This window comes from Papilio xuthus, unplaced genomic scaffold (assembly GCF_000836235.2).
Source record: "Papilio xuthus unplaced genomic scaffold, Pxut_1.1 DF827714.1, whole genome shotgun sequence".
NCBI classification, from domain to species: domain Eukaryota; kingdom Metazoa; phylum Arthropoda; class Insecta; order Lepidoptera; family Papilionidae; genus Papilio; species Papilio xuthus.
Window position 1 is genome coordinate 4,477,696 of NW_013530935.1, and position 13,557 is coordinate 4,491,252.

General features: G+C 33.4%; 1 protein-coding gene across 1 annotated transcript; it reads left to right on the plus strand.

Moving 5' to 3' along the window:
• SIDL (SIDL trafficking protein particle complex subunit 10) lies at positions 1 to 12,591 on the plus strand. The gene is made up of 16 exons (XM_013310751.1): positions 1 to 491; positions 1,291 to 1,638; positions 1,891 to 2,102; positions 2,361 to 2,753; positions 3,129 to 3,428; positions 4,072 to 4,311; positions 4,555 to 4,793; positions 5,253 to 5,435; positions 5,667 to 6,107; positions 6,509 to 6,992; positions 7,357 to 7,539; positions 7,847 to 8,077; positions 9,137 to 9,400; positions 9,804 to 9,885; positions 10,035 to 10,160; positions 10,242 to 12,591. The coding sequence occupies exons 2-16, from the start codon at positions 1,575 to 1,577 to the stop codon at positions 10,370 to 10,372; spliced, it is 3,573 nt and encodes a 1,190-aa protein (XP_013166205.1). The 5' UTR covers positions 1 to 491; positions 1,291 to 1,574; the 3' UTR covers positions 10,373 to 12,591.
• The last annotated feature ends 966 nt before the right edge of the window (positions 12,592 to 13,557 follow it).

A 13,557-nucleotide genomic window follows, 5' to 3' on the forward strand; every position in this document is an offset into this window, starting at 1 on the left:
ATATAAGAGACCGCACCCTCATTTTCGGGACACACTCGCCACCGAACACTGAAGCCAGCGGAAGCTCTGCCCGTTTGACTAGCCAAAATAATTAATCATTTTAACTCTGATAGTTGATTTAGTTAATGTTGTATTTTTAAATCATTTTAGTGTTAATTACATTTATTCAATTCTGTTAGTTTTCTTATTAATTCAAAAGGTACTGTAGTAGTGTATAAGAGATTGTTTTTTTAATTTTCCCGGCTTCTGATCCTTAAGATCAGAAGTGGCATAGTGAAACTCCCACGTCCTTGTTTGTACATCCTGATACGATGTGTTTCCATTGTTATTTCTTTAATTGGCTAGTCATACGATCAGAAATATATTTTTTGGAAATTGTAACTACCCTTATTTAAAAGTACAAATTATCACTTTGTTTTCGGTGTTTCGTATAATATACGTAAGTAAGACGTGATGTGACGGTGTGATCAAGTTTTATGATGTCAACTTTGGTGAGTACGTGCCAATTGTTTTCTTCTCCGCTTTAAAATAACAAATAGCTTTTTGTGTAAATTTTAGAATGGTTCTATTTTAATATTTTGTCGTGTCTACCCTATTGATCAATTATTTACCGTAACTTGAATTCGTTGCTTCGAATTACGACTAATTTTAAAGAAAGAAATTTTGGCTTGCATAAAATTATCCGGTGTGAATGCGAAGAAACTTTGTTGTGACGAGAAGTTTTCTTGTTTTGTAACAGTTGATCATCCCGGACACATTCATATCATGAATTTAATGCACGCAAACACGTAGCATCTCATCCAAGGAGGTTTCATATTTTTATGGACCTCTTTACAGTGTTGATTTAACGAAAAACGTATTCTAAGTTTCAAAAAATTGTTTATATTTTTAATAATAGCATAATTTAAAAATAATTTGATTTTTTTAGTTAGAACAATTTAGTTTTTAAACTATATAACATGAGAAATAAGTTGCTATATTTTATTTTTGAAATACAAATTTAAGGTGCCCTAAATAAAATTAATGATCTGTCACAAATTTAACTGCCATAAATCTACCAAATGTGTAAAATTTACAAGTCTTTTTCAGTAACTTTCTTTTATATTGAAAGCCTAAATCAAAGAGTAGGAAGTATAGGACTGGTGTGATGACTCTTAGATCTTTTTAATCCATACATTTCATTATTTATCTTGTATCCTTAACTTGTATTATTTTAATTTACTTATATATCCAGCTTTTAATGAAACCTAATATATAAATGTCAACTGTTAAAATACAAAAAGGTTTCAGGAAACTGTGGAAAAAGGAGCGTATTCAGTTTTATTTCGCGGTGGCTGACATTGACAGCGAAGTTGACAAATTTTCGTTTTTAATATTTGATGGCAATTTTAAAACGGGTCAAAATAATTAGTTTGTTGCTGCGTTTGTTTAATTTGTAAATTTGATGCGGAAAGCAGTAAAATCGGACTTTCGCCACAATTAATAATAATTAAGAAAGTGGGTAGATTTCGATGGTTAAGTGGCCAGTCCTGTGTTATGCCCTCAAAGTCGATAAATCTTGTTGATAATGAAAAATGAAGGGTGTCGATAGCTTTCCAGCTGATCGTGAAGGGATGACACACAAACCAATCATAACATGTAAGTTACTTATTCGTAACTGAACATTGCCTTTTACGAAAGACTTGTCAATTTATACCAAACCTTCATGTTTGAATTATAATAATGAGGGCGTCTACTTTTACATACTTTAATTTCTTAAATCTTTACCGAGATGTTTAGCTTAAAGAATTACATTTTTAAGAATGTTTCCATTCTATATGTTAAATATTACTCTGCTACCTATACCTAATTTATGATAGTTCATTTAACACTATAAATGCAATAAACTAGGTGCTGGAGACTGGAACTTATTTTGCACATTAGAAGCACCATTAGTGGCTGCAATTCCTCAAGATTCCTGTGAATGGAGAAGGTCCTATGGACGTGTCACAAAGTCAGTATACTTAGAAGCATCCTTCACAAAGTATAATAAAGATAAAGTGCAATCTGAATTAAATCTCTTGAAGCGTCCAATATTACATATATTTTGGACAGATTGTGTGGTAAGAATCTTTTGTTTTTGTTTCAATCATTGTAATACTAGAGAATTTTTAAGAATGATTTTCTATGATAGCTGAAGCAAAAATACAAGAATGGGTTTTATGTAATAAGATTATGAAAATTCTGTCTTATTTAACATGCACCCTTGATTTTATCAACAAACTATGATCTAACTACTACTCCTAGCAACTCTAAACTACTTCTTTACAATTTTATGATTGCAAAATTGTAATGTTAATATTTGGCATTTAAATTTTCAGGACATTGATTACTATAAGACAACATTAAGAGATGAGGTGGAAACATGGCTTAAACAGATGGAAAAGAACGGTGTCACAGATTGGATGGTAGTATTAGTGGAGACTTATGACATAAGAAAAGCCAACAAATTGCTACCACGGACTACAGTTCTGGATAAAATCAAAGCAGACTTTGCAGTGAAGCATCAAGAGGATAGATTTCTCTCCGTTATAAATCCTATCAAATCGGAAGCGCGCAGTGCTGATTCATGGAGGTCCTTGGTTGCGAAAATACGACACTTTGTACTTGTTGCTTATAACAAAGCACTGATTAAGTTTGAAGAGCATATGAGAGAACAGAGAGAGAAACGTAATGATCCAGAATGGGATTTCTGTTCATATTTTATCTTACAGGTAAGTAAATTACTTTCGTTTCTATGTTATTAGCATATCATTTGTTAAATTTTTATTTCAATGTGGATGAGAAGGGGAAGTGGAATTGACAGAGTAAATGCATAGGAATGGAAAATATACTCTATCTGCATGTCTCCTCAGTTGATGAAAGTTTGGCAATGCATGTTCAATTGTGGATGATTATGGACAGCGGCTGCTTCACTATTTCAGAAAATTTAGGTGTCAGCTTGCTCATTTGCCAACATGGAATATAATTCAAAAATAATTCAGTTTTATTTACATTATGTAGGCCAAAACTATTGCCTAATTGTCAGTTTTCAGAGTAATAATTATACACATTTTAAACTTAACAAAGTATATTTTTCATATTTCCAGGAACAACTAGCATTTGTACTAGAAATGCTTGGTTTATATGAAGAAGCTCTAGTCCAATATGATGAGTTAGATGCACTTTTTTCGCAATTTGTACTCAATTCAAATGTAGCGGAAAGTCCAAAGTGGCTTGATACATTTAGACAACCGATCACATCATGGCAGGCTGTTAGGTTAACTGCTTTGATACCACAGCATTTAAGAGAACTTATAATAAAGAAGAAAGCTTCCTTGTTGGACTTCAGAAGTTATCTGTACCAGAGACAAAGTGCCATGTTATTGTTAATGTATAAACCATGGGAGGTAAGTTTTATTAAACATAATATAAACATATAATATAGGATGACTAGATTTCGGAAGAAATCTTTGAAGAATTTCTTCAAATTCAGCATTAATAATGTTACAAGACCACTTTCAAAGTCAAATGAATGTTAAACATACTTTTGGAGTGTCAATACACGTTCATATTAACATGATTAGAAAGAAACGCTTAAATATTAGAAATGCAACAGTAAAAGAACAATTAGAACAGCCAATTAGAACTTAATTACTATTGGAATTGGAAATTGTAGCAGCGAGGAATCTGTACTAACAACTGAGTAATGATATGGAATAATTATCAGATTAACTGTTAGACTTTGTATTTAGAATTGTTGTTTTCTTCATGGCTAGCCATCTGTTAAATCCACTCGTTAAGTTACTATTTACTGAAAAAAATATTTTGGAATTTTACATGCTGAACAAAATTTAGTTTAGTATTGTTTGTTATAGTGATTTAAATATGCAATTGTATCTTTGTTATAATTTCTATCAATATTGTATTAAAGTTTAACTAGATTTGTTTGTATCTACAAATTCATAATTAAATATGTTGTCCCTTACTTTTACATATCGATTATTGTTTTAATATGAACAATGTGTTTTTATACTATTGTTTATCTTGTAGATAGCATCGCGTTGTCTGAGCACAGTGCACAACACATTAGTGGAGTTGTCTCTGTTGGGAGCGAGTACTGTAGATGGCGCTGCGGCGTGCTGGGCGCAGCTCGCGTGCGCGGAGACGTGGCGCGCGTGCGACCGCCTCGCCGCCTCCGCAGCAACAAACCCCTCCCCCAATGCGCACGGGAACGCCCTCGAGTTGTGTACGGCCACGCAAGCACCGTTGTTACATAATGCTAAAGATAAGGTGAATATGGATGCCATTTTCACTTTTAATTTTCGTATCGCAATTTATAGCTATAATTTAAATTTGTTACAATATAAAGAAATTAACTTATTTCAAACTGCATAATTTAGATTATTTTATACTAAGTTAGGTGTTTTAGTGATATATTTGCAAATTGGGTTAATTTTGATCTAATTTGGACCAATGAGCGAACACTAATTTTTATGTTAACAATTTATTCACAGTGAATTCATATATTTTCAGTTACACGAATTAGGCAAGCTATGTGGTCTACTACCTGGTTCTCCAGACCCTACTTCCGAGCAACTGCACTTGGTGGTGATGCTGTCAGCGGGTATGGGAGACAGCGAGGCTAACAACGCTCAGCCCACGCCCACTGACAGACTGAAGGAGGCTCTATGCAGCAAGACCAGCTTCCAGCAGTATTACCTTGAGCTGGCTGAATTAGCTATGGGCACATATAAGCATATTGGAAGATTGAGGTATGATTAAAAAAATATTAAAAAGTTAGTCTATGTGAACTTAAATATCGGTTTGACACCGTTGAAAGACAAACATATAGCCGAATTCAATTAACAAATATATATTTTTAACCTTATAAGGCTGTAATCACAGACTTTTTAAAAACAAATGTGTTGTATCATCAATTTAGACACAATTTTTTTTTTTTTAAATAAATTGATAGACAATAAATGTTATTGTCACCCAGTAACATGTGTAAATATAATTTATAATTTCTGTTCAACATGATTATAATGGTTATTATGTTTCTGTATGGATGTTTTAGTACTATAATGTACAGTTATGTACAAGATTTTTGTTAATAAAATAAAAATATTTTGATAAGAAAAAGGAAAACAAGATTCTTTCCAATTTCTTTTAAATTTACTTCTTTGGTTTATATGTTATGTTTAATATATAAATTGTTTATTATTTAACAGATTCGCGAGACAAATTGGTCGTGACCTAGCCTCGTTCTATTCTGAGTTGGGTGAGACAGGTAAAGCCGTGCTGTTCCTCACTGACGCGCTGCGCTCCTACGAGGAGGAAGGCTGGATGGACCTCGCGGCGCAAACGCGGCTTGAACTTGTCGCAGCCGCCAAGAAAATGAACGATGTAGATAGGTCAGGCAATATATTATTTAATCTAGAATTAGACTAATCATCATATAAACAAATTAAAGTGAATCTAACTAGAACTTTTTTATAAGTTAAGAAAAAAATCACAATGTCCATTTGTATTGAGGTCGATGACAACGCCATCTAGTAGAACGATATGTAATCTGATTATTATGTAATTTTTTGGTGCTTTTAAAGCTTATGGTTATTTACTATGTGATATTTATTATGTTCTAGATATACAAAGCTCTCTGCAAGAATAGCAAGTACCGTTGAGTTGGAGATTCTAGTCAGAAATTTCTATTTTGAAGAGATGATGAAATCTATTCGGGAAGGTCTTTCAGAGAAATCCGAGCCCGTTCTTACTGAGCTTAATGATTGCTTCAAAGTCGTCTCGGCGACAATACTGCCGTCCGAACGTGGTGTTTACATCACTGATAATAAGGTCCAATGTTGTTTGACTATAGAAAGTTACCTACCTAAAACTGTGGTGGGTACTCGAGCCGCTATCAGTACTGAAATATCCAAACAAGACAAACAGACAGAGAGACGGACGCCGGTTAAAAATTATAAGACTGATTTAAGTGTTAATGGTAGTATAGGTACTCAGAGTTATTCCCCAAAGAAGTCTGTAGGGGACGCTTCCGTCGATAATGACCCTAGTTATCTATTAACAAGGTATGTTCACTTTTTTCTTATATATCTTTAATAAAAAAAAACTCGTTGCTAGAAATCAATTCCACTATTGAACAATAAATTCCACCTTGTTTACGGGCACTGATAGTATTATTTTCTTTCAATAGTCGAAACTAGATCAGTCTTCTTGCCCAGATTGATATCTTACTAATATTATAAACGACAATGTTTGGATGAATGGATGGATGTTTGTTAGTAGGTGTCTCCAGAACGGGTGTATAGATCTCAGTGAAATTAGGCATAGATATATAACATAGTCTGGAAGAACAGATAGGCTACTAATTAAGTTTTTTTTAAATCCGCGCGTACGGAGTCGCTTATGATCTGTAGCGAATATGATATTTTAAGTGTTTTTTTAATATAAATTTATTTGTTGCTTTCAGTATAAGACTGGACGATTTAAAACCTAAGAATCCTTTACTCAGCCCGCTAAACTTTACATCGAAATTACACTACAAGGAAGACAAAAGTTTACAGAAAACTACGGTCGAATGTCAAAATCCTAAGTTAACATTAAAACGTTCAGAAAGTACTAAATATAGAAAACCTTCTGTTACTGTGAGAAATAACTATGAAAATGCATTCAGTGTTTGTAATATACAATTAACACCAGGAATCAACGAATTATGCTTAGAATATGTCGCTAACAAATGTGGTACTTTCAAACTTGGTCAGATTTCTTTATTAGTGGAAGAGAAATTAGAATTTCTATCAAATGCATTGATTACAACTAAAATGGGATATGAAGTGGTCACTCAGGGGATCAGTGTAGTTTTAAATAAAGTTGAACCAAAGAAGGATTTAGTGGCAGGGTTGGAACATGACATGGAACTTGTTGTTACAAGTGGAAGTTCTCCAATTTTAGAGGTAAAACCTTAAACTCCTTTTTCCAATTTTGTAAAGTTTGGTAATTGACTTTCTGTGCTAAAGAAATATAGCCCGGTAGTCATAAGTCTAACTAAATTATAAACACTCATCATAGCAGATCACTAGCGGCCTCATGTTAACGTCAAGAAAGTGTCACAACACTCCATACTGATGCAGTCTTATCATGTTTTTTTTTTACCTTTATGTAAATTTCTATGACCATACAGGTTTTATATTTTCTCACAGACCTAACCGCGATAGCAGCGCCCCTCAGCCTCGGCCAGTTGTCTTTGTTTGATTATAGTTATAAATAGCAAATTCATCAGATGTTTAAAATTGTTAATTTCCACACTATAATCTCCAGGATGCAACAATCCACATGAAGACGTCCACCGGTCTACTGCTGCGGTTCGGTGCGCAGCTGTCGCCGATGTGCCGCGAGCTGGACGTGGCGATACCTGCGTGCGAGGCGTTTGTCACCACACGCGTGCCGCTCAGACTGTTCGCCAGCCTGCAGCCGCGCCGGGAGAAGACCGTCGAGCATACTGTATGTTTATAAAGGTCTTCTATACCTGTACAATTTAAGTGGACTAATGAGGACCCAAATTATAATTTAATTAATTGCAAACAGCGCCATCTAGTTTATATACCGAATTTTTTTTAATGTTTATTTAAGTGTCTATCCAAGTAAGCTGTATAACAAAACAATATATCTATACATAACAGTGTTAAAGCAACGGATAGACTTTTTTAAGTTATAGGTGTTGCTCTATGTGATGTTTTGTTTGTTACTAGCTGTTGCCCGCGCATCCGTTCGCGCAGAATTAAAAAAATCTTTCCATTGCTATTTCCAGGTTTGGTTAAGCTGTCCATGGTGGGAAGCTGTGATGGAAGTACCGTTACACTTCTCGCCGCCTATGATAGCGTCATGGCGACTTCTCACATCGAACACGAGGAAATTTGTTCACGTCACTGTGAAATCAACCGTCGCACATCTCATACAGTTCGAACTGATAGATCCGAAGCTGGAGTGCGATAGTAATACTACGCTCTCCGATTTAAATCCGAAGGATGCTGGGAATATGGTGAGATTTATTTATCACTGGCTATCGCCGTTTAGTTTAGTTTCTCTGGAGATATGTAACAAGAAATATTCATCCATCCAAACTTTCGCATTTATAATACAGTGCAACCTCAATATAACGAATCGGAGGGAAACAAGTAAATATTCGTTATATCGAGTAATTCGTTAAACTGAGGTTCGTTATGTTAAGGTTAGGATGGTCTAAAATTCGTTATAAAGAGGTAAAAAAATAGTTTTATTCACCTCAACACGTACGCATCTTGTTATAGCGAACAACTTCTACTAATAAATGATAACTCTTTTTTATCAAATTACTGTATGTATTTTCTATTTAAAAACAATTAGGCAAGTAACAAAATTTTTTTGTAAGTTTATGAGCCATTTTAACTTAAATCTTTGACAATTGTGACGAGAATAAGTGTTAACATTACTTTCCATCAAACAACAATGATTGATTTACGAACAAAAGCGTGTCGAAACATGTCGCAACATGAATCACATATTATGAGATTAAAAGTCATACATTAGTGACACTGCAACTTTATATAGAGGTTTTGGGTTGACAAAATTCGTTAAATAGAGGTATTTATACTTTTTCTCGATGGTTGAAAATTCGTTATAAAGAGGTTGTTCGCAAAAAATGTTCGCAATGTAGAGGTATATTTTATATTGACTCTTATGGACAATTCAAGGGGATTACGAAAAATTTGTTAAATCGAGGAAGTCGTTATATCGAGGTACGTTATATTGAGGTTGCACTGTATTAGTAAGATTATAATAATGAATCTTTGGGCTTTTTATTTTTAAAATTTTATGTAGCTTAGCTTGTTTGAAAGTGAAAAAGTTATGTACTGGTGTTTTTTTTTGTCTAAAATACAATTGAAATTATTAGGAAACAGTTGATTTTGATGAGCAATATTTTCCTTGAAGTGTCATCAATTATCATAATTTATTTAATGTTTTGACTAGCGCCATCTAGTTGAAAATTTTACAACTAATGTATAGAATTTTGTAAAGAAAACTACGTGTATATATATTGAGTATTATTATTTTTTTTTAGTTGGTAGCCTCAGACGGTACAACAGCTTCGTTTATGTGGGAATTACTCAAAGATCCGTTAGTAAAAGCTGGTCCGATGAAAGCGACATTCAGAGTGCAGTACCGGCCCAGTGAAGTGGAAGGATCTCTCAAGACTTTCGTATGTCCATTCGACATACAGGATTACACCACGCTATTTGTTATACGAACTAAGTTGGAACCTGGTAAAGGATCGGAATTCTGTCGCGCATCTCAAGTCTACTGCTTACAGCTTACTGTTCAAAGAGTAAGTTTTTTTTAAACTACATTTTTATAGTATATTCTTGATAATTCTTCATATAACGTACTATCTTGGGACTTCCTTCGCGCGATATTAAAAAAAATATTTAGCTTATTTGTTCTTCCTTGCTATGTTCTAGATATATCCCAAATTTTAGCGAGATCCATACAGTCGTTCGCGAGATACCTCTAAACAAACATCCATCCACCCAAACATTCGTATTTATAATATTATTTAGATATCGTCCTACGATAATATAGCCTCCCAAGAGCGAATGCGTTATTCAAATCGGCTTAGTAATTTTTGAGCCTATTCAATGCAAACACATACGTTTTTCTAGTTTTATAATGAAGAAAAAATGGTAATAAGAGCACTTTATTAGTTAAAATTAATATATAATTTAATGCAGGTGAATGAAACTGAGCACACTTCACTCATGTATGAAGTACTAGCAGATCAAACTATGTGGGCTGTACTAGGTAGAACTGCAGGTATGTGGTTTATTTATCGCACACATTTATATATAGATCTAGCTGATCGGCCTACCAATCCAATTTAATCAATTAAACCAATAGGTCCAATGGCAAAAAAGTATTGTGCCAAAACTCTCTTTACCAGTATGATGTGATGCGTGTTACAGGGGTGATATCTATGGAGGCTGCATCAGGACCGCAGCAGGTGTCGCTAGACGTGATGCCTCTGGTTGCCGGCTACCTGCCGCTGCCCACTGTGCGCCTCTCCAAGTACATAGCTGCCAATACCAAAGGTACATAGTATACTTATGTATACGTGTGGAAAAATCAGGTCGTAATAATAATAATATTGGTCATAAAAATTCCATTCACAGATCCAAAGAAAGATATTTCAGCACATCCTCGCCTGGAGCCGTTCAGTCCGGGGCAGGTGTATCACGCGGGCAAGGCCACGCAAGTTCATGTGCTGCCTCCCGCGCCCAAGGACCACGACGCCGCCTCCTGAGGGCACGTCACCAAGGGGACAGCTTCACTCAAGTGAGGATGATCAACTTCACTTAAGTGATGAAGTTCAATTCCGTTTAAGTTAGAAACTACAGCTGACCTTAAGTGAGGAAGTTCAACTTCACTTAACTGAGCAAGCGAGTAAAAGATTGACCTTCAAGATTGGCTTCATCATTTGAATACTGCAATTTTTCAACCAAATAACTACCGCATTCAGAATCGTAAATAGGTCATTGTGTGTCATTTTTACCTACTCAATATTTACTAAGGGGGGGACTTAACTTCTCTGAGTGCGGCAATAATCAATCATAAATACTGATAGTATATGTCATTCACAATAAGTGATAAAATATATTAGAGCTTATGTGGCCACTTTTTAAAATTGCAAATTTCTATGCTGATGTTTAAAGTTAGGTAAACTGACCTTTAGACTGCGAAATAATCTAGACTATAAATTCTAAGGTGCCGTGCTATCTATAATATTATGGCAAGAAAACCCTATATTATGATATAAGATTGAAAACCATATTGAATGTCTATATATCAATACTTTTCGAATGCAGACTTGTATTGTCTCTTTCATACTCTTTGAAAAAAAATGAGACAACAATATATAACAAAAGTATTTGCAGTTAAAACTCAAATTTAGTAATACATGTAGTATTTGTGTATGTAGTGTTATTAATATAATTTTATTTAATATATCTATACAAAAATATCTAAAAGAGTGTTTACTGTATATCGGTTTAAACAGGTTTTTTTTCTTTTCATTAATTCGTGAAACTTGTCTTGTATAAGCTTTATGTGTAATGCATCATATTTACAGTAGTTTTCAGATATCTTGGCAGCTTTAAAGTTCGTGTGTATGTTGGGGCGTAGCTAGATGCGTGGAGAGGGCACTACGCAGCGCGCTCGTGACCTTAAGCCGCTAAGATATTTGAAAAGAACAGTACCATAAATTGGCTTGTAATTTTTTCTATTAAGCCATTAAAAATATGGACCATCTGATATTGTGATAAAATTAATGTGCTTCAGAAATATGCGTAAAAATATATATTTAACACAATAGATATATAATTGGTCGACAATTTGATGTCAAATCAGAATTAAATTAAAATATAAAAATTTCTAATTGTGATAATCTATGAGTGTTATTTAAAGGTTATCAACAAAAATGTAAAAGTTATTTTCTTCATATTATAAATCCATTATATTTAACATTTTTTTTTAAATTTTACTTTTACTTTGTTTGGATCAATGACAACTAGCAACAAAGCTATACTGTGACGAAAAACACGAAATCGTAATAAAGCGGCATAAAAATTTATTTGTTCAAGTTAAAAAAACACACCACAATTTTTTTTTATATAACTTTTAATACTAATAATACGCAATTAAGGCATATATTTTAGTTTACCCTGTTTCTTTATGTTAGAAGATTCCATTTCAATAACAAGGCCATATTTTTTTCTAGAACTCAAAAGTCACCTAGTCCCCAATCTTGTCCTCCTCTGTTTTATATGTAAGTTGTAAAATATTATACCTTTATTAAATTTTTGGTGCTAAAATATTTTACACCAAAACTCATTTTAGTGTTACTCTATGCTAGAGCATTTTTTTATTTTGTTTTGTATATCGGCAATATTCTATTTCAATTTTTTTTTGGTTAATGGATTTAATTTCCTAAGTACATACTTTTTATTATTGATATTATATATTCGCGATTTGATTTAACATCCAAAGAATTCAATGATCTTAGGATAGTAAAAATCAAAAGTTGCATTGAAATTATGTTTAATACTGGCAATATCATTTGTGTTTATAGTTCATTATCATCAATTGAGTATGTTAAATCAAAATTTGCATAATTTAAGCTAAATTTCTCTTGTTTAGCCCGGGTTTCTATTGCCCTTACTCATTAAAAATAACAGATAACCTGTTTTATTAGTGGAAACTGACGGTTATATTTAGCATGGTGAGTTTTATTTTTCAGTTAAAGAACATTGTTTAAAATATTCAATATCAAGAATGTTTTCATTTTTATATTGATTTTTAACATTCTTGTTCATATTTTTAGGTTATATATATTATGGTAACATTGGACTAGAGGTTATGTAAAGATGTTGATGTAAATAGACATGTAACTGTATAACTGGAGATTGTATTTATATTTCATACTATGTATAAAATCTAGGCTTATGAATATAATGTTTACTGTTACGCTCATGGTTTTATTATTTATGTTATTTAAATAAAAATCAGAATACTCCTGACAATGTTGTAATCTTTTTATAGTAAGTTCTTCCTTATTTATATAAATGTTAAATGTAATTCAAGTGACGAGAACAGTGCTAGAGTAGAACTATGACTAGTGATTTAATTGGAACAAAACCATAACGAGTTGATATGTACCTTCGTCTCCCTTGGATTACCTTTTCAATTCCTCTCCTTTCCCCTGCCGTAAGGCTAGCAAAGTTTCTTGTTTAAAACAAACGTTATCCATAAAAACTGTCGTATTTCACTGCTGGAAAGAGTGATGTGTAAGGGGTAACCACATAAGTTTGTTTGTGTCCTACGCTATGATTCTAAACCGCGAGTATCTTGCAATTCTCACTGTTCTGCTTTATTTTAATAGCTAATTATTTGGTCATGACGTGTCAAAATTTTTAGTTTATTTTATTATTTATGTTCTTTTAAAGAACGGAATGTGATGACAATTTTCAGCTCTACCAACATTTGCCTATGTCAATAGGTTGACCGTTGACAACTGTCTTAATGTTGCTAACTTAAAAGGGCTGATGCTATCTCAGGAACAATTAAAAACAATATTTTAATTAAGATGCCAGTCTCCATCTTCCGATTCAAATATTCACTGCAACAAATGACTTGTTAACCGCAAAATAATTGTAGTAACAATATTTCAAGTCGTTGTTGCATTAAGTTTGTTTTAAAACAATTCGTTGTTTTGCACATACATTTTCCTTCTTCATATTTTTGCCTAGATTCTTCGTTCGCATGGAATCAGTGTCTTAATTGTGTTCTAGTGTCGAAAGGGGGTAATACTTTTAAAGACTCTAACAAAGGGGTGTACAAGACTCTTAGGGAAATTTCCAAATCTTACTTGGCAACATTGAGGACGAGGTACGTTAACATTACGTTATGTTGGCATTCGTTGACTGTCTTATT

Coding starts and splice junctions, on each gene's coding strand:
- SIDL (XM_013310751.1), top strand. CDS start 1,575: ATGAAGGGTGTCGATAGCTTTCCAGCTGATCGTGAAGGGATGACACAC. Junction 6,993..7,356: donor GAAGTTCTCCAATTTTAGAG/GTAAAACCTTAA, acceptor TATAATCTCCAG/GATGCAACAATCCACATGAA. Junction 9,886..10,034: donor TGTACTAGGTAGAACTGCAG/GTATGTGGTTTA, acceptor TGCGTGTTACAG/GGGTGATATCTATGGAGGCT.